Here is a 20,433-nt window from a genome sequence, read left to right on the forward strand (position 1 = left end):
ACCTCCTAGCGTTCTGCCCCTGGCTGCACCACCCCCCCCCGCCACCCCACATCCAGGAGAGCCAGGCTCTGACGGTTGTTCCCGCCATGGCCTCACCTGTCCACTCTAGGCTGGGTGCAGGGTGCCCCGTGGCACTGCAGCGGAACTCGGCCGTCTGGCCTGGCTGCACCGTGAGCTGCGGCGGGTGGATGGAGACCACGGGGGCGGAGGGGGTGGCCGAGGCTGAGGAGCGAGGAGACAGTGTGCAGTCAGGGAGGGGAGGGACCCGCGCCAGCAGCCTGCTTGCTGCTCCCTTTGCTTCCACTCCAGCCCTTCGTGGCCATCTGTCCACAGAGCAGGCAGAGGGAGTCTCTAAATTGTCAATGGGAGGGATTTCCCTGGCGGTTCGGGGGTTAAGACTGCACTTTCACTGCTGAGGCTGTGGGTTCGATCCCCAGTCGGGGAACGAAGCTCCCCACGTGCCTCTTGGCCCAAAAAACCAACATCTGAACATAAAACAGAAGCAGTATTGTAACAAATTCAATAGACTCCAAAAAAAATGTTAAAAAAAAATGTCATTGGCGGTGGAGGGGGTGGGGACTTCCCTGGCGGTCCAGTGGTTAGAAGTCTTCCCTTTCACTGCTGAGGGTGTGGGTTCGATCCCCGGTCAGGGAACTAAGATCCCACAAGCCGCACACGCGGCCAAAAAAAAAAAAAAAGTCAATGGGATCTTGCTACTTGCCCACTTATGGCCTGTTCGTGGCTTTCAGAACAAAAACGTCTGAATTCCCTGCCATGCCTCAATGTGTGCACTCACCTGTGCCCACATCTTCAAGTTCCTCACCCACCCTCCCACACTGGCCTTGCCCTCCCTCCAACAGCACGCTCCTGCCTCAGGGCCTTGGCACATGCTGCTTCCTCTGTCAGATCCTGCATGGCTGAACACCTTCTCTTCCCTTCAGGTCTCAGCTGAGATGTCACTTCCTCCGGGGGGTCCTCCCTGACCACCCCATGTAGAAGAGCTCTCACCTCAGGCCCACCTCAAGCCTCACTCTTTTCGCTCCACTCCCATCCCAGCACCAGTGTGATAGTGTTGTTTGTCCACTGTTTACAGGCTCCCCACTGAACACGGAGGGTGGAACGGCAGAGATACTGCTTGTCTAACCTCCCACCCCCATTTCTTCCGAGTCTAGGACCTGCCGTTTCCAGTTCAGAAGCTGTCAGCTGAATGGAGAGATGCTCACTGGTCCTGGAGAGTGTGGAGGAAGGGCAGGGCCACGTGGGTCGGGCATGGACGTGAACAGTGTACCTTGCACGTGCAGCGTGGCTGTGCCCTGGTCCATGGCGAACATGTTGGAGCCGGTGCACACGTAGGTGCCCGCGTCACTGGGCTGTACGTTGCGAATGGTCAGGATGCCGTTGAAATCCATGGCTCGGCTTGGCAGTTTCCCATTATGCAGGCGGGTCCACACCAGGGTATAAGCCGGAGACTGCAGGCGGGGGAGGCCAGGGAGATGGGCATGGGGCTTGGACTGCGGCTCAGAGACCCCAGGAGAGAGACCCTCACCAATGCCCACTCCCTGCTCCGCCCACCTTGCTTTTGGCCGTGCAGATGAAGGTGACGTCGGCTCCGGGGCGCACGCTCTGGCTGCGTTGCTCCTCCACTGTGACCGTGATGGGCTTGCCGGGAGCCTCTGTGGGGGCGGGAGTTTCCCCGGGGAGTTGGGTGCTGGCCAGGCCCCTGTCCTGGGTCCACTTTCTCTCTCACCCTCTCTCTCTCCATCACCCAAGTCTGGCTTAGCTTCCATTCCACTCCCTGACACCTCCCTTCCTCCTCCTGGCTCAAATCCATCATCTCCTTTCTCCCCCGCGGGCACCAAGCACCCATCAGGCTGTGGCCAGGGAACGTCACACCGTGATCCCCTTGGCTCCGGTTCACCATCACAGACCACAGACAAGCTCTTAGCAATTCGCACTTCACCCCAGCGGGGCTCCCTGTCTGGCGTGAGTTTCTATCTTCCTAAACAACCATTTCACACCTCCTCCCAACTTCTCCACCCTCCAGAGTCCTCCTTCCACTTTCGTGGTTTCAACTCAACTTCTGGAGAGAATTGAAATGACTAGTAAGGAATTTTCCACGATCCCCAATCTCCCCACCTCCCTCCTCCCTGGTCCCTGAAGGGCGAGCTTTCTCCCCACCTCCAGCCCGCCCTCCACTCCCCTTCTTAAGTGCCGAGGACCCTCTCACCCAGCTGTGCCCTCTCTGGCTCCCTCCCCGTGGGATCATCCCACTCCACAGACAAATGTGTTCTAGAATTTCCCATATCTGAAAATGACCCCCTGACCCCACACGTGCCCTCCTCCCCCCCAGCTCCTGCCCTATTTCTTGCCCTCTGTTCAAAGGCAAGACTCTTGAAGCAGTCATCTACACTGGTTGCCTCCCCATCCATTCTTTGCCCCACTCCAATCCGGTTTCTCCCTCTTCTCTCCACTGCAAACCGCTCCTGTCAGAGCATCATCTCCGAGGGTTATTTCTCTGCCTGGAGCTGACCTCCTGGCAGCTTCTGACGAGGGGGCCGCTCTCTCTAGGAAGCCGCTTCCCCCCTGACTTCCAGCCACCCCCTCCCCCAGCCTCCTCCTGTCTGCAGGCTGTGCCCACTTGCTCCCTCTTCCATCTGACAAGCTCAAGTTGGGGCTCCCCAGGCTCTGTCCTGGGTGACTTCACCCTGCGTCCACTCATGTACCCACAGTTCCCAAATTCACTTCTCTGGCCAGGGCCTCTTTCCTGAGCTCCAGACTCACAGCTCCAAAATGCCCACCTCATGTACACACTTCAGTGTTTCCCCAAACATCTCAAACTTTTAACAGGGCTAAAACCAAACTTGTGATTCCCTGGGACCTGCTGGTGGCAGGGGCTGCCAGGGTCCCGTGCACACGCCTCGGCCTGGTCACTCCTACACCCGCCTGCCTGAATTCTGCAGCAGCCGCGTTTCTTTGCAGAAGGATTTTCTCAGGTCACTGTGCCTGCCCACAGGGTGGGACAGAACGCAGCGGCCTCAGTGCTCCTGGAACAGGCCCCAGTCAGTGACTGATGGGAGCTGGTGCATGCGTAGCCCAGTTCCCTTGGCCCTGGGGCAGCAGGTGGGCGCTGGGGCTTTACTCTGGAGTTCCCCGGTGCTGCCCCGGCTGTTCAGCAACACTTGCTCTAAGTGGTAACATGCTCAGTGATATGACACACGCTTTACTGGGTGCCTTCTCCTCTCCAGTTCATTTCCCAAATACACTACATGCACACAAATCTTTGTCTCAGTCTCTGCTTTTGGGGCAGCCCAAATGAAGAAACTGCTGTTGGGGCCTCTCTCATCTCAGTAAATGGTGCCCTGTGTACCCAGCTGCTGGAATCCAGACCCTTGGGCATCTTCCTAGACTTTTCTCTCTCTCGGTATTAAGTCCTGCCAGTTCTGCCTGTATCAGTTCTACCATCTTGACGCCATCATCTCTTCCCCTCTTTCTGGGCAGTGTCCTCATCCGGGAAACCACTGTCCCCCTCTGCAGTGTGCAGCCTGGCCCAGGACAGGCAGTGCTGGGGACAGGGGACGAGGAACTCACCAGTGACCAGCAGCTCTGCCCGGCTGGTGTTGGCATGATGGAGATTCCGACAGGTGCAAATGTAGACTCCAGCATCCGAGGGCTGGACGCTGGGGAAGTGCAGCTCCGAGCCTGGTGGTGAGGATGGGGGGAGTGAGGCTCATCAGTGAAGATGCAACCCTTTTCCGACCCAGTCCTGTGTGTGGGTCCCTACAGGATCTCAGTAGGGTAGGGGCAGGCCTGTGTCTCCCCTTCCACCGGGGTGGCCGAGGGGCCTGGGGCCACGCGTACCTTGATGTCGCTGCTGGGTGCTGCTGGGCAATGGCCGCCCATCTTCACGAGACCAGTAGAAGTAGTGGGGTGGGCTCCCACTGACCTGGCACCGCAGGGAGTGGGGGCCCCCCTGGGGTACCACGCTCCGAGTTGGATGGACCTGTACCACCAGTGGGGCTTGATCTGCTGGGAGAGGGACAGGGGAGGCCACTCAGACAGGAGGCCCCCGCCAGGTACCACTGTCTCAAATCTCCCTGCCCTCCCAAAGACTGGCGCATCCCCCGCTCACCCTGCTCCCCAGACCTAGTATCTCTCAGACTCCCCAGGTCCCCTGCCTTGCCCACCACCTCTGACCCAAGACCGTGGACCCACTTACTCTGCGGCAGGCACCGGCCCCCTGGCACATTGGGGTTACCCACGTATCCCGGGGCACACCTGTGAGGAGGAACAACGACAAGCTGTGTCAGGCCCAAGGGGACCCAGTGCCTCTTGGCGGACTTGGGGAGTCAGCTCGGCTCTCGGCCCACCACGGGGTGAGGAGACTCAGCTCAGGGAGGATTTTCAGAGACCAGAAAGGCCCCAGCGCAGAGCCTCTGTGAGCTGAGAAGGTGGAGTAGGGCAGGGGGAAAGGTCAGCAGGTTGGATTCCGGGAAATAGTCATTCAACAAACACTTATGTCCACGGGGTCGCACAGAGTTGGACACAACTGAGCGACTAACAGACACACACACACGCTAAGCAATGTTACGGATGCACAACAGCAAACATGATAAAATCGTGCTCTTGAGGAACCACATAAATGAGAGTGAGGGACATGTGTGGGGGCTGGGGGGGCATGGTGGGAGAGGGGGCACCTGTCCAGCCCTGAGAATCAGGATGCTTCCCAGAGGACGAGACTCCTGAGCTGCTCTGTTCCCTTGGAGCAGACTGTACTCAGCGGAGAACTCATCCCCGTTTGTAACTATTCACTTGTAGGCTTACCCACTGTCTTGTCTCCCATTACAGGCAGTAGACTCTATAAGGGTTGGGACTGAATCTGTTTTGCTCATCACTTTATTTCCAACACATTGCCACACTGCATGGCGTACAGTAGAGTCTCAATAAAAATGCACTGAACAAGGGAATAGAGCTGAGTTTTGAAGGCCAAACAGGAGTTAGCCAGGATGAGAGGGGGTGTGTGGATGGAGAATGATCCATGAAGAGCAAAAACAGCACACGTAAAGAACTGAACATGAAGAAGTCAAGAAGGGAAGCCCAGCTAGAATATGGAGTGAGGTGTCAGAAGAGGGATGAGCCTGGTGAATGATAAAGCTACCACCTAAGGAGTTTGGGCTGGTCTCAAGGGCACCGGGGAATCTTGGCAGGGTTTTGGGCAGGGGAGGGACACAATCCTAGTTGGGACCTTTCTGAGCAACATCATCCAGGACTCTCACCTAGGAGTCTCCCCCAGGCCCCGCTCCCTGCATCCCTCCTATAGCAAACTTACTGCTCACAGTACTGGCCGGTGTAGCCAGGCTCACAGGCAGTGCAGCGGTACCCTCCAGCTCCCAGGCTTTCACAGGTGCGGGAGAACCTGGGGTAGGGGGCGAAGCTGAGGCTCCGGAACACCCGCCCCTACCCTGTTCCCTCCACCTTCGCCCCAAGAGTGAGTGCGATGCCCTCCACTCCCCAGGGCCTTGAGCAGGGGCACCCACATGTTCTCTGGGTTGGTCAGCGGGCAGGCGCAGGGCTGGCAGTCCTCGGGTGTTCCGGCCGTGGCATCTCCGTAGTAGCCAGGGGCACACTGCTCACAGAACTCCCCGGCAGCGTTGTGTTGGCATTGCTGCAAGGTGCAAGGATGTCAGCCACTTGCTATTTGGCAAAATTTATCCCAAATCATACTATTTGGTAATCCCTTGATCTGGAAATTCCACATTCGTGAGCTTATCTTAAAGAAATAATCAGGGAGGGGCACAATGAATTCACTACAGGATGTTCCATTCATCTCAGCGGTGTTTTTAAAAGCATAATGCTGGAAACACACCAAGAAGAAAAGAACCGAGGAAATTAAAAAAGGAAATTCCATCCAAAAAGCTATCAAAAAGGATATTGATTGCATTTCTTACATTTTTTAATCTAAATACCTGGTATCACAGAAAAGTACCCACATGAGTATATGGGGGCAGAGTTTTGGAAATAAGCCTTAATTGTAAAAAATGTGTGTGCGTTTTATGTTTTCCTCCAAAGAGATCTATTTTTTAAAAAATTAATGTAGCATAATCCTCATTTAATATCTAGCTGGTGGTTCTGTCAACCACCTGGTCCTTGACCACATACCCTGGAGGGTTATACATATATCACTCTGAGAAGTTCAGGTATAAAAAATATTGAAATATTGAAAGATGTCAAGAAGTGAAAAAAAGTTTATCATCAAACACAATGATCCTAGGCTTATTTGCAAAACAAAAGGTATATTAATCCGTGTAAATATTTGCCCAGAAAAAAGAACTCCACAGTCTAATGTTGACAGTGATTACCTCCAGATGGTAGGATTTCAGGGAATTTTAACTTTGTTTTTAAGTTATCTGTACAGTCTGATGCTTCTACAGAAACATGTGTCACACTGGTGACAGGAAATAACAGGAACCAACGTTCTCTAGTTTTCTTGATTTTTGTGGCTGTACCACATGGCTTGTAGGACCTCAGTTTCCTGGCCAGTGACCGAGCCCATGCCCACTGCAGTGGACGTGCGGAGTCCTAACCACCGGACCACCAGGGAAGTCCTCTAAAGCGTTCTTTATAGAGAAGGATGCTAATCCACAGCTCTGGTCACCCCACCGTGTCTACGACCCCTCAATGCCTTAGACCTGCTGGTCCAGGCACTTTGCCCCATAGGATGCGGCCTGTGACTGTGGCCCTGGACTTCCGTCTGAACACACCAAAGCCCTCCCACCCCCCAGCCAGCCTGAGACCCTGCCCAGCCCCAGCCACGCGGCCCCCTGCCCTGGCCCTGCGTGCGTCTTACTGAGCAGGCCCCGGTCTCCGGGTGGCACAGGTCTGAGTGGCCGTTGCATTCACACAGCTCACAGTGGCCGAGGTAGAGTCCACTTCCGGTGCGCGTGTAGCCTGGGGCACAGTCCTAGGGGGCAGAGGGCAGCATTGGTCTCCATCTCCAAGGTGGTCCCACCTGCAGCCAGTAGACCCGGAACTCCTCTCTCCTGCTACCTAGACTCCCACTGGCTCTTGGAGGGGAGACTCCAGGCCCAGCATCCCCTCTCAGGAGCTCTCCTCTCCTCTTCCCAGCTCTCCAGAGCTGGGACAGTGTCCACCCTGTCCTGTCTAGCGTCTCCAGTCACGCATATACTGAAATAATAGTTCATCCTTAATGGAGAAGACTCTTGAGAGTCCCTTCGACAGCCAATAGATCAAACCAGTCAATCCTAAAGGAAATCAATCCTAACTGTTCATTGGAAGGACTGAGGCTGAGGCTCCAATACTTTGGCTATCAGATGCAAAAAGCTGCCTATTGGGAAAGACTGAAGGCTGGAGGAGAAGGGGGCGACAGAGGATGAAATGGTTGGATGGCATCGTTGACTTGATGGACATGAGTTTGAGCGAGCTCCGGGAGGTGGTGAAGGCCAGGGGAGCCTGCTGTGTTGCAGTCCATGGGGTCGCAAAGAGTCGGACACGACTTAGTGAGTGAACAACAACAATGCAGAACCCTTCTCCAGCCCCACGGCTTCCTTCCTAAAAATTCTTCTAGCAGGGTCTTTATGTAAAAACAACCCCTACAAGGAAAAAGGAGGGCTCAGGAGACCTGGAGTTGGGGTGACTCCTTAAAGACCGTTATGACTATGTTTACGCTTGCCCCACAAAGTGAAGGAGGCAGCACCATGTAACCAAGGAGGTTTTTACACATCCTAAGTGAGTAATCAGGGGTTCTGAGAACAGTGAATTTCTATTCGCTGCCCCTTCTTTGAAATCTCTCCAGGCTCTCCCTCCCCGACCGTTTCAAAGGGATGTTTATAAATCTGTTTTGTTTCACTGCAGAAAATGTGCACCAAGCACTCTGCCTTCTCTGGGAGTTCTCCTTCAAAATGTGTTGCTTCACACACACACACACAAAGTGTTGTTTCATAACTTCAAGGGACATGAAGTTCACCTGCTTGGATGTGAAAGTTCTTGTGGCCACGGCAAGTGTGCACAGATACAAAGCCGTAGGGACACGGCTTCTCACCAGGACGTCCCGAGCTGGGCTGGGGGGGCTGGCTGCTCCACGCTTGACCTCCCTGGTGCCCACCTGGCACCGCAGCCCTCCCCACTGCCCTCCTGCGGTCCCCCTTCCCCCCTTCCACACCCACTCATCCAGTGTTAAGCGGCTGCCTGCTCTGTGCCTGGGGATTCAGGGGTGAGCAGTCAGCGCAGGCCCTGCCCTTGTGCTGTCTCCAGCCGAGCCCTGTAGATGTTCTTGGAGTCCCTCCAACCGCCTCTCCTCTTCCACTCCCACTGCCCTTCCCTCCCAGGCGCGCTCCCTGTCTCTCCCCTGGCCTCAGCCATCTCAGTCACAGTGGGCAGAGGAATTTTCCCGGGGCCCAGTTCCAACCCTAGCGTTCCCTCTGCAGCTTGGCAGTCATCCCTGCTGGGGGAGCCTTACTCCAGGCCTGAAGAAGCACCCCCCCCACCCAGCTTTCCAGGGGCAACCCTTCTGCTTTGCAGGCTCTGTCCCCACACATTCCGCCTTCTGAGACTTCTGTGTATTCTGTCCTCCTGCCTAGAAACCTACTCCCATCCACGCTGTTCGCCTCTCGGAGGCACCTCCAGGCTCTGCTTTGGGCTAACTGGTGTCTCCGTTTGTCACCCTGTCTCTGGCGAGCACCCTGAGAGCGTGAGCTGGGTCTTAACTCCACGGGGTGTAGCCGTGTGCCCTTGGGTAAGTCACACATGTTTCAGAGCCTCATTTTTTAAAAATAATCTGTTAAACGGGGACCATTACACCTCTCCCAGCGCTGTTGGGAAGAACATATGCCATGCTGCCAACATATTAAGGTTATGACGGTGATCACGTGCGTGTGTGCTCAGCCGCGATTGACTCTTGGAGACCCTGTGGACCGTAGCCCACCAGGCTCCTCTGTCTGTGGGGTTTTCCAGGCAAGAATACTGGAGTGGGTTGCCACGTCCTCCTCCAGGGGATCTTCCTGACCCAGGGATCGAACCTGGATCTCTCACATCTCGCCTGCGTTGGCAGGCGGGTTCTTCGCCACTAGTGCCACCTGGGAAGCCCCATGGTGATCACAGGCCATGGAAATCCCAGCTGACCACTTGCGGCCCCAGCTGTGTGGCGCGGAGGCAGCTGGCTGGGCCGTGCTCACCTGGCAGGACGAGCCGACATAGCCCGGGGGGCAGCGGCATTCCTCCACCTCCAGGGCCTGGGGGCCCTCGGAGGGGCCGGGCCGGGCGACCTCAAGGCTGACCCCGCTGATGCTGGCCGCCAGCGGCACGGAGGAGAAGGTGGCTCGGACCAGGACCTCGTCCAGGTCGGCCAGCGCCATCAGGAGGTGCTCGCGGGTGGCTGGCTGTCCGTCGGGCCGGCGCCAGAATTCCTGGGTCGGGGGGGACGACGGCAGATGAAGGTGAGGGGTTGGCCCTGCAGCACCCCCATCCCCAACCCCTGCCTCCCCGGCACTGGCTGAGGACAGTGAGGTCAGGACCGGGGTGGAGTAAGAGGCAGGGGAAGCTGGCGTCAAAGCTGGGCTCCAAAGCAGGATGGGGAGGGTCAGACACAGTGTGGCCGAGTGCCTCTCACCTCTCGGAAAACGACCTCGTAGCTCTTCCTCTCCGGGCCCTGCAGCACTGGCTGGGAAGCTACCAGCATGATGTTGTTGCCCTGGGGAGACACCAGCAGGATTGGAGGGGAAGCAAGGCATTCTTGGGGACAGTAGGACCTCCCCCAGTCCCAGCCTCCCATCTCTCCAATCTCCCAAGCTCCTGTGCCCTAAGGAGTCAGGTACAGGCCCTGTAGCCAGGCCTCAGCCTCTGTAGTGTCCAGACACATGGTGGGGTGGGGACACAGGCCTAACCCGTGGGTGGGTGCCGGGTCAACTGAGCGCTGGACTGAAAGGGTAGAAACATCAAGGATGCTCCCTGGCCTCCACTGTCCCCCTTCTTCCCACTTGGCGTGGAAGCCCCATGCTCACCGTGATCTGGACGTCGGGGTCAGAGAGCGGGCTGCCCTGCGCCCCCGCCGTGTAGGACAGGGTGTATCGCAGCTTCCCGCCATAGGCCGCCACCTGCAAGAGGCAAGCCCTGCAGTCACGCCCTGACTCTGCCCTCCTCTGGGATCTGCGTGACCCGACAGGTGAGGGGGCGGAGCCTCGGGAGGCTTTTCTGCACCTGTGCTGTCCCCCCAGCCAACCAGAGGTCCATGGTCACCTAGGTGACGACACCCATCAGCCCCCTCACAGTCTCAGACCTGGGGGCAGTGTGCCCCTGAGAAGCCTCTGTTCCATTTTGTAGGGTTCCCCCTTTCCCACGGTCTCTGATCCCAGCAAACAAGCCCTAAGTCCCTTCCAATAACAGAATTTCTCATAAAGCAGACAAGGGTAACGACCGTGAGCACCACGGGGAGATTGCAGAAGGCTCAGAAGTTCTCAGCCACGGCAGAGGCGGCAGGCGAGGCTGACAGCCCTTTAGAACTCCTGCCATCTGGGTAGGCGGTTTCTGTTTGCTCAGGATCCATGTCCCCCGTTTTTGCATACTGCAGTCCTGGCTTCCTCCAGAGGAAGCTACATCCTACAGGCAGGCCGTGTGGTTTGAGGGGCCCACCCCTCCTCCTCCATAGGATTGGCCTGAGCCAGGCCTGACCAGTTTGCATATTCCACCACTTCCCTTCTCTGCTCCATCACTGATGAGCACATGAACCTGGCATGTCTGCTCTACCGGAACAGAAGAACTCCCCTGACTAGTCAGATGGGAAGCTAGAGGATGGTGCCAAGTGAGATAAAGTCCTAACGAGTCCCTGGATCCAGCTGTGCCTGACAGCAGATACCCTTGGGTTCTGGAGTTGCAAGAGCTGATAGATTCTTCGTTGCAGACGAGCCTGCTAGAGTTGGCCTTCCCACTGCTCACAACTGGGAGAGTCCTTCTGTTTGCTGCTGGGGCTTCCCACGTGAGCAGCCAAGACCCCAACTCTGCCCCACATGACTTCCCTTTCTCTCTCTGCCTCCAGGGCAGAGGTCCGGTCAATGCCACACTGTGTCAGGCCTACTCCATTTGTTCATTCAGTTGGCGAGCATTTAATAAACGCCTACTGATGACATGCCAGGCCCTGGGCTACAAAGGCCCCGAGGACGTTCTCCACAAGTTCAGGGTGAGGGAAGGAATCTATGGGCATAACCAGAAAACCATGAAACAGCTGGTTTCCCGTTTTCTTTGGATGCCAGCAAGTTCACTGCCATGTCCAAGGTCAGGCCACAGGTTGTACAGCAGGACAGATAAGGGAGTGGACTCTGTAGTCTGATACGGGGGTTCAAGTCCAGCTGTGCTATTTGGACAGCCTCGGATACGTCACTTAATTTCTCTGAGCCCGACTTGCCTCCCATGGAAATGGGAATAAAAATAATATTAATACCTACATTAAAAGGTAGAATGAGGATTAAGTAATAAAGGCCACGTAAAACCCTGCACTCAGCACGGAGCCTGCGGAGCCCACAGCCTCAGTGCCTGCTGACTCCTCTCTGGACCAGCTCCACTTTGCTTCCAGCAGATTTTTCCTATGTCCCCCTGGACCAAACTGTCTTGTCCTCTTCTCTGAACAATATTTTATTGCCTATTTTCTGTATTCTTAAAAGGCACCCTAAATCATTTTTGGAACAATACAAATACAAATGCCATGCTAGAACTTCCCTGGTGGTCCAGTGGTTAAGTATCTGCCTGCCAATGCAGGGAACGTGGGTTTGATCCCTGGTCTGAAAAGATAACTGGGCCAATGCACCCAACCACTGAGCCTGGGCTCTAGAGCCCATACTCTGCAACGGAAGCCCGTATACCACACAGAGCCCTTGGACAGCAACCGGTCAGTCCTAAAGGAGACCAGTCCTGGGTGTTCACTGGAAGGACTGATGCGGAAGCTGAAGCTCCAATACTTTGGCCACCTGATGTGAAGAGCTGACTCATTGGAAGAGACCCTGATGCTGGGAAAGATTGAAGGCAGGAGGAGAAGGGGACGACAGAGGATGAGATGGTCGGATGGCATCATCGACTCAACGGACATGAGCTTGAGCAAGCTCCGGGAGTTGGTGATGGACAGGGAATCCTGGGGTGCTGCAGTCCATGGGGTCATAAAGGGTCAGACACGACTGAGCGACTGAACAACAACAGTGCAGCATGTGGTAAGTACTTAATGCTCCCTGAATGAATAAGTACAGCCCAAAAGCTAGTCCGTGATCTGAATACAGGGTAAAGGCGGGCCAAAGAAGACGTGTCTTACCTCCCAGTTCAGAGAGGGGCCTGTGGCTCCCTGAAGGGTGAGGGCTGCACTGGGCTCAACCTCAGCACCACTGGGACCTGAGCGAGGATCTCCGCTCTGGGATTTGGTCTACCCAACTGAATTATGAAACGTCTTGACAAGGGGCCCTCTGACATTTCAGGATCTGATGACACCCCTATCCACCCCTCCACAAATCCTTGTTACCTTGTTCCCCAGGAAGGTTCTGGGCAGCTGCCAATAATAGAGGCTTTCAGGAAGCAGAGGGAAGCCTTTGTAGGAGAGAGAGAACTAGGACAGAAGGACAGGTGGTGAGAGTGGATGGAGCTGGCCAGGGGGCCAAGAGGGCAGAGGTGGGCCCGACAGTGGGTGAGCAGACCCCGGAGGGAAGCCCAGGGGGGCAGAGGGATGGAGACCCCACCCCCGCCCCCACAGTGCAGGCCCTGGCCCTGCTCTCTGGACAGCTTGCTCCCCACCGTCTGGGTCCGGACACCCCGCGGCTCTCGCTGGCTGCGGCTTGGGTCAATATCTGCTCACATCTGGCACTGCATCCCCTGTGGACCCCAGGATGATTGACGGGGCACCCCAGAGAACGTTTTGAAATTTAGTGGCTGTTCTGGTGTGGATTTAAAAATGCAACACTAGCATAAATGAGCTGGTACAGGGTTGGTGTAAAGAAAAAAAAATGGGAATAAATATCTGTCCAAGTAGGGTGCAGAAATGGGCAGAATTTGTGACGTTGGTTCAGTGAGAACTGAAAACGTGGTGCTTGAGGGAGGGGTCCCTTGGTGGGGGACTTGGCACATACCTGAGCGCCCGCTGCAGAAGACGGGGAAGCAGAGAAGGCTGAGGAGGAGGGGGAGGAGGAGGAGGGGGGAGGAGGAGGAGGGGGAGGAGGAGGGGGACGAGGGCGGAGCTGCTTGCAGAGCAGCTGCAGGCGGAGGATGGGGTGAGAGTCTGGGAGGGGCCGGGGGCTGGGCGGCAAAGCTGGAGAGGAGCTGCCAGATTTCAGCATCCATCCGCCTTTGGGCCTCATCCACCTGGGGGGCCGGGAGAGGGGGGACAGAGGAGAGGAGCAGGGGGACAGAAAGGAGCCCGCGAGGCCCTGCCGACACCCGGGGGCCCCCGGCCCGCCCGCCGCCCACTGCCGTGGCCTCTGTTTCCACACGTGGACGCCTGACGCTCCGCCGCCCGTCCCTGCTGCCCTCTCGCTCCTCACGAGCCTGGGGGGCCACCTGGGAGGGGCCGAGGCCGTGGGGAGAAGCTCAGGCAATGGGTGACCTGGCAAGAGAGGTGGGGCAGACGGCTCTGGCCAAGCCTGGGCTAGAGCGGCTGGAGGCAGCCGCAGGGCCACGTGTACTGAGGAGGTGGCTCCCCAGGTCTCACGCTCCATGCGGGCCCACGGTACCCGCCTAAGCCACTCGCAGCTCAAGCAGGCCCATGGTACCTGCCCAAGCTGCTCGCAGCTCGGCAATGCCTCTCAAGGAACACTGCAGTGGTGCAGGCATCAGGCTGGGACCCAGCCTGGGGGAAAGCGACGCAGGAAGGCCAGGGGCTCAGCCCCAGGCTCCTACTTGGGACTCTGCTCTCTGGGTTCCTCCCCGGGGCCCTAGACGCAGCCTGTCCCCGGGCGGGCCTTGAGTTACCTGTGAGAACCGCTGTGCCCGGCCCTTGCCCTGTGGGGGCCCCGGGATCCTGCCAGTGGTCATGGCTGCCCGCAACTGCTCCTCTGAGAGGGACGTGCGGTTCTGATGGGCAGAGGGCACAGGCCAGCTCAGGACCACCGCCCCCCACCCCCAGAGCCCCAGAGCTGGAGCACTCGGGAGCGTCCTCTCCCCATGGACACAGCAGCCAGGAAGGCCCACCCGGGCTGGGGAGCAAGGTGCACGCGCCCCTCTGCAGGCTGGCACACAGAGGTCCACTCCAGGCCGCTGGAGGGCTGGACATACAGGGGGTTAACGGAGGCTGCTTGGGAGGCAGTGCTGGGGTAACCTGGTGGGCCAGGGACCGTCACGTGGTTTAGCCTCCAGCTGGTGTCCCTGCCTACCAGCCAGCACTCTGGCCACAGGCAGGGTTGGCACTAGCATCCAAGCACACGGTACGTAAGGCACCCTCCCGGCTCTAACTCCTGGCATCACAGGGCCAGAGTGCAGCCCTGCCCCGGCCGTGGGCCTTCGGTCACCACCTGGGTCCATGTGCTCCCACATTGTCTGGGGTGCCGGGCGTCTCCCCATGCGGGGTGGAGGGCATCCAAGAACACACCATGCCCAGGTCACATCATGGTCACACCACTCTGATCGCAGGCCTACCTGGTGAGCCCGTCGCATCCGAGCAAAATATGCCTCCCTCTGTAGGGCACAAGGAAATGCCAGGAGAGGGCGTTAGAGAGAGAGAGAGAGAGAGAGAGAGAGAGAGAGAGAGAGAGAGAGAGAGAGAGCAAGGTCTGGGAGCTGCAGGGAGCAGACACCATGGCCAGGAAAGGAAGAGAAGGGAGAAGAGACTAGAAGGAAGCCAGTCCTGGGAGGAGTCTGGATTCCGTGAGTCTGTCCAAGGAGGAGGGACAGAGCAGCCTCAGAACCCTCCATCTGAAGTGTCCCTGACTTTCCTAGGACCCTGGGCTTGGGGACACATCTGCTTCAATGCTGGCCTCAACCAGCAGGTGACACCTGAACCAAGAGCTGTTTTCCCTGGGTGTGGCCAGGTAGCCTTGACTGCTCACGGAACCCGTTTAGGTGGCCACCCTGGAGTCCACCCCAAGAGCCTGAGCCCCACAGCACCTCCCTCACCATCGTCCCATCATCCCTGCACTAGACCATGACTCTGGAGGAGCAAAGCCTGTGAGCATCTGTGACCAGTGGCCTCTGAGCTGGCTGGGCTTCCCTTGTGGCTCAGCTGGTAAAGAATCCGCCTGCAATGCAGGAACCTTGGCTTCCATCCCTGAGTCGGGAAGATCCCCTGGAGAAGGGAAAGGCCACCCACTCCAGTTTTCTGGCCTGGAGAATTCCACAGACTGTATAGTCCACGGGGTCGCAAAGACTCGTACACGACTGAGCGACTTTCACTTTCACTTTTTCAGAGCTGGTTTGCATCCCAGCTGTGGGAGCCCAGGCAAGCTCCCTAACCTCTCATCCCAGTTTCCTCACCAGTGCGAAAGGGCAGCAGCTGTCCTTAGCTCCTAAGTTGTGACTTATGACCTGTACTGGGTTGGCTGAAACGTTCATTCGGATTTTTCCGTAACAGTTTACAGAAAAACCAAACGAGTTTTCTGGCCAGTCCGATACAAGGCCTCACAATCGCACCCAGCACAGAGGAAGAGCTCAAAAAGCATGACCTGTGATAAGAGCACCCAACTCCAAGCAGAGGGCCGACAGCACGGAGCGAATTCAGCGGGAGCCAATGAATGAAACTGAAACCGTGTCTCGTTTGTCCAAGTGTTTCCCAGGGCCTCGCCCAGGACCTGTTGGTTGACTAATTGTGCGAAAGGTAATAATCATAAACAGGCGAGCACTTACTATGCGCCAGGCACCAGCTCTAATTCTCCAAACTGCCCTGGAGCTGAGGTTTATCACCAGACAGCCAGCTGGGAAGTGGCAGGGCTGGGTTGAGGCCTGTCTGACCCCCAAAGGCAGCAGCCACGACGCGGCCGTCGCCTGCCTGCCAGCCCACACTGCTCTGAAGCCAGCTCATGTCTGAGTCCCTGCTGCCCAGGGCCTGGCTCAGAGCTGGTGATCGGGGAGGGTGGTCTGCCAGGCCCTGCGGCGCGTCCCACCTTGTCTCCCTGGTACGTCTCCGGGAGCTGCCAGTAGAAGGACTCGTGGCCAAGGTGGGCAAAGTTGCCGAAAGAGAGCTGGGTGCCCTCGGTCACCGGTTCCACAGTGAAGCCTGCGGTCAGGCGGCTGTTCCGCTGTGGGTTCACCAGGGCAAAGCCTTGGAAGTCCCCGGGGGCAAAGCGGGTGGTGATCTGACAGCAGGAGAAAGGAGGGTGGGGGTCAATCTGGCCCCAGAAGGCCTCTGGGGGGGGGAGGGGCACGGGAGGTCCCTGGAGTGGGGAAAGTGGAGGGGGTCTGGTAAAATGGGGCCTGGGACAGAAGTCATGGGGGAATGGAGACCATGGCTGGGGGGAGGAAGGAAGACTGGGATCGGGGCTGACCTGAGAAGTAATGGGGCGGTGGGGAGAGGGCCTGGGGGACCGGCGGGGGTGCTGGGACCTGTGTTTATGTGGGCAATGATGAAGGCACGGGAACAGGGATCGGGGATGCCGCTGGGCCAGGCGCCTCACGGCCCGGCTCCAGGGATGAGCCGGGAGAGGCAGGCAGGAGGCCCCCCGGGCTAAGGAAGGGTCCGGCACTCTTACCAGGTGGCGAGTGTAGGAGGAGCTGGCGCACTGCTGGGTGACGCCCATGCAGAAGCAGGGCAGGCAGCCGTCCGGGTTGCTGGCGCTCAGATGGAAGTGGTGGGGCCGGCACTGGCTGCAGGTGAGGCCTTCCACCTGGGCCTGCGGGATGGACCGAAAGGCGGGGGCGGGGAGTCTGGATGGGTCTCTTGCACGGCTGGCAGCCTTTGAGGTCAGTCTTCCCAGCCACTTCTGGGGGTTCTGGGGGGGCCCCTGCTGCTCCCAGGCCTAGGTCCCAGCTCCCAGCGGATGCTGCCTGACTTACCTTGAGGCCGCGAGCAGTGGGGCAGGGACAGGCTCCGCGAGGACAGGGGGCAGGGGCACAGGGACAGACCCGAAGGCAGGGCGGCAGGGAAGGCCGGGCGACCGTCTCGGCCGCACTTCGGGGCCTCGTGCAGGGCCGGGGTTGGGACTAACCTTGCACTGGCACTGTCCAGCAGCATCACACTGGTTGCTAACGCTGCCCTGGGGGTCACAGCCACAGCCGATCTGCTCCGGCGACTGGCCGTCGCCTCCTGAGGCGGAGGGAAGCCACAGCTGGAACCCCAAACCCACCACCAAGCAACCCCATTCCCACCACCCTCTGGGCATCTGACGCTCCACCCGAGCGAACAAGTGTTTGCTTCTGAACACCCGTCACGTGCAGGCATTGGACACATTCACAGACGCCCTCTGGGGTTGGGTGGGCCTTTTACCACCCCCATTTTACAGGTAAAGAAGCCGAGGTTCGGAGAGGTAGTCATTTTCCCTATGTTGGAGGAGAACAAAGGCTCTGTCCTAGCTCCATCCCCAGGGTGGCCAGATCCCCAAAGCCTCCCCAAGCCTACTCACTTCGACAGGGCTGGCCCTGGCTGGGGTTGCCGTGGTAACCTGGTGCACACCTGCGGTGAGAGAAGGTGCTGGGTGAATGGAGGGAAGAACCACTAGGCTGTGCTGGGGGCCCTGTGCGGGACTCGGCAACCTCCAAGTGCTGGACGAACCAATTAGCCTAACTCACCCATTGCACAGATGGAGAAGTAGTGCGGAGAAGAGGGGCAGGGACAGGCCACAGGCCACGGAACCAGTGAGATTGGCAGGGTCCAAGGCCTCAAACCCAGGACTTTCAGCAAGAATGAGGGGTTTCTGGGAAGACTTTGGCCTCACTGGGGATTGGAGTATTGGGAGTTGGGAGTGAACTGCAGGTCTAGATCTCTGAAGGTCTCAAATGCCAGGCGAAACGTTCAGGCTCTCGGGGGTGGGGTGGAGTGGGGGACGCTGACTGTCCCCTGGGGGCCTGTGTGAGGCAGAGTGGGGGGCTTCTGCTCCCTCCTGCTCAGGAGGGCCGGGCCCAGCCCACCTCCAGGGGCAACCCCTCCTGCAAACTTCACACCCTGCCCTCACCTCTCACAGTGACGCCCGCTGTGGCCTGCGGAACACGCATCACAGGTGGGGTGGCCGTCTGTGTCCAGAAAGCAAGTGTGGGTGGCTCTGCGGAGGTAGGGGGCGAATTTCCAGTTAGAAGGTCAGTGGCTCTTCCTTCAGGACCAGGGGCGAAAGGGTGAGGAGGAGGGGCCACGTGAATTAACACGTCCTGAGAGCCAGCTACATGCCAGGGTCTGTGCTAAGAGTTCCGTGGCTTCATCTCATGCTCATCACAGCAGGGGCCAAGGGGTGTGTGGGCGGGGGTGGGGGGGGTTACTTCATTATCCCCATTTAACAGATGAGGAAGTTGAGGCCTAGAGAGGAAAGTGTATCTCATACAAAGTGACACAGTGAAGGAGCGGTAAGGCCACTGCCTCTCAGGAGGGCCTGGAAGGAAGGGAATCTGGGACAGAGCACTGGGCATTTCGGAAGGGGCAGGCGCGGGCAGGGGCTGGACGCACTGGCCGGCAGCGGGCGCTCCGTGGCAGGGGCACGGCTGGCAGTCGTGTGGTGTCCCACGCTGGGCGTCCCCGTAGTACCCGGGCTGGCACCGCTCACATCGGGGGCCCTCTGTGTGGTGCTGACACTCCTGGGGCAGGCAGACCGTGGGGTCGAGGCTGGGCCTGGAGGCCGCAGACCCCGGGGGCAGGAGGCAAAGGCGGGGGGCTCACCTGGCAGGCGCCCGTCTCGGGCTCGCAGACCTCGGTGTGGCCGTGGCAGCTGCAGCGTTCGCAGGTGCCCAGGTAGAGGCCGCTGGGCATGCGTGTGTAGCCCGCGTCACAGTCCTGGGCGCGGTAAGAGGGGCTTTCCTCAGGGCCCGCTCTGGGTCGGGACTGCCGATGGCCGGGGTGGGCGTGGGGAGGTGGGAGAGCTAAGGGAGGAGGAGCTGGGGAGCACCGCCGTGGAGGGGGCTGGCTGGACGGGGGGAGGGGGTGGGACCCGGGCTCACCTGGCAGGACGGACCGCGGTACCCAGGCGGGCAGGTACACTGCTCCACCTCCAGCGCAGGGTCCTGGCCGGTGTCCTCGGGCACGGCCACATCCATGCTAATGCCGGAGACCCTGGGGGTGACAAGGACCCCGGTGTGAATGAGCACTTCCGCTGGACCTGTGCGCAATCCCTGGGGCCCTACACCTGATCACCTCGTTAATCTTCCCAGCAGCCCTGCCGTGATGCTACAGGGGCCCCGCCCAACTCTCTCTGCCTGGGCGTCCAGCCCTCAGCAGCCGCAAGGACTGTGACGAAGGGCTTAAACCCGCAACTTTCTCCAGGGAATGAGCCTTCCTCACGGGGAGAGGTCCCACCAACCTACTCCCTTAGGGGGACCAATGACAGACCGGCCCAGGGTACAAAGGTCCCTGTGGCTCACGCAGGATGACTCTGCAGGGCTCCGTGGTGACAGACCCAGGCTGGTCTCTCCCTGAAACCGCTCCCTCGCATGGCCACGTCCTCCTCCTGTCTCCTTCCCTCCCAGGTTCTCCTTGCCAATGACTCAAATCCCATCTCTGGCTTTGCTCCTTGGGAACTACACCTCAGACAAGCCCTGTGATAGAGGAGCTATTAGAATCTCCGTTCTGTTGTTGTTTACTTGCTAAGTCGTGTCCTACTCTTTTGCAACCCCATGAACAGTAGCTCCTCTGTCCGTGGGACTTCCCAGGCAAGAATACTGGAGCAGGTTGCCATTTCCTTCTCCAGGGGATCTTCCCAATCCAGGGATCGAACCTGCGTCTCCTGCATTGGCAGGTGGGTTCTTTACCACTGAGCCACCTAGGAAGCCCTACCATCTACATTTCACAGGTGAGAAAATGAGGCACAGCAAGGCCGGAAAGCGGCAGAGCTGGCAGTCCGCCTGCTCCACGTTGCGCCGCTAAGCCTGCAGCCACCGCCCAGTCCCTTCCTGCCCTCCCGCCCCGGCCCCGGACACCTGCTCTCAGCTGGCCGCTGGGTGTAGGATGCCCGGATCAGGAGGGTGTCGACGTCCGCCAGGGCCATCAGCAGGTGCTCCCGCGTGGCCGGCTGCCCGTCAGGCCGCCTCCACGCTTGCTGCCGAAGAAAGAGCGTGTGGGCTGCAGTCCCTGACATCCTGACGCCCGAGTGAGGGGCACAGGGAGCCCCCCGGAGGTCTCCTGGGCGGCGCCGCTCACCTCCCAGAAGGGCACGGTGAAGGTGCTGGGCTGACCGGAGCTGGGCTCCTGGGAGGCGTGGTGTTCCAAGGCGATGTTATTGCCCTGCAGGACCACCAGCGGGTGCCCATGCAGGGGTGCGGAGCCAGGCTGGGGCCGCTGGGTCACCGTAAAGCGCAGCTCTCCGCCATAGGAGGTCACCTGGGACCCAAGGG

The 20,433-nt window shown here is 58.7% G+C and overlaps 1 protein-coding gene across 4 annotated transcripts in view; it reads right to left on the minus strand.

Annotated features, from left to right (window-relative positions):
• Nucleotides 1-20,433, minus strand: part of HSPG2 (heparan sulfate proteoglycan 2) — a 108,851-nt gene that overhangs the window by 32,482 nt on the left and 55,936 nt on the right. For 2 of the 4 annotated variants that reach the window (XM_070458879.1, XM_070458877.1), the window contains exons 24-45: nt 20,240-20,419; nt 20,020-20,138; nt 19,045-19,156; nt 18,767-18,880; nt 18,557-18,684; nt 18,075-18,161; nt 17,526-17,575; nt 17,112-17,209; nt 16,656-16,796; nt 16,071-16,262; nt 10,014-10,106; nt 9,623-9,703; nt 9,189-9,419; nt 6,845-6,958; nt 5,535-5,662; nt 5,327-5,413; nt 4,217-4,275; nt 3,859-4,023; nt 3,589-3,699; nt 1,573-1,673; nt 1,289-1,469; nt 97-222 (exon numbers count right to left, since the gene is read on the minus strand). In XM_070458879.1, coding sequence (XP_070314980.1) covers nt 97-222; nt 1,289-1,469; nt 1,573-1,673; nt 3,589-3,699; nt 3,859-4,023; nt 4,217-4,275; nt 5,327-5,413; nt 5,535-5,662; nt 6,845-6,958; nt 9,189-9,419; nt 9,623-9,703; nt 10,014-10,106; nt 16,071-16,262; nt 16,656-16,796; nt 17,112-17,209; nt 17,526-17,575; nt 18,075-18,161; nt 18,557-18,684; nt 18,767-18,880; nt 19,045-19,156; nt 20,020-20,138; nt 20,240-20,419 — 2,698 coding nt within the window. Of the gene's footprint in view, nt 1-96; nt 223-1,288; nt 1,470-1,572; nt 1,674-3,588; nt 3,700-3,858; nt 4,027-4,216; nt 4,276-5,326; nt 5,414-5,534; nt 5,663-6,844; nt 6,959-9,188; nt 9,420-9,622; nt 9,704-10,013; nt 10,107-16,070; nt 16,263-16,655; nt 16,797-17,111; nt 17,210-17,525; nt 17,576-18,074; nt 18,162-18,556; nt 18,685-18,766; nt 18,881-19,044; nt 19,157-20,019; nt 20,139-20,239; nt 20,420-20,433 lie in introns of all 4 variants that reach the window. The other 2 variants (XM_070458878.1, XM_070458876.1) reach the window with 1 other exon arrangement.

The sequence above is a fragment of the Odocoileus virginianus genome, chromosome 30, assembly GCF_023699985.2.
Source record: "Odocoileus virginianus isolate 20LAN1187 ecotype Illinois chromosome 30, Ovbor_1.2, whole genome shotgun sequence".
Taxonomy (NCBI): Eukaryota; Metazoa; Chordata; class Mammalia; order Artiodactyla; family Cervidae; genus Odocoileus; species Odocoileus virginianus.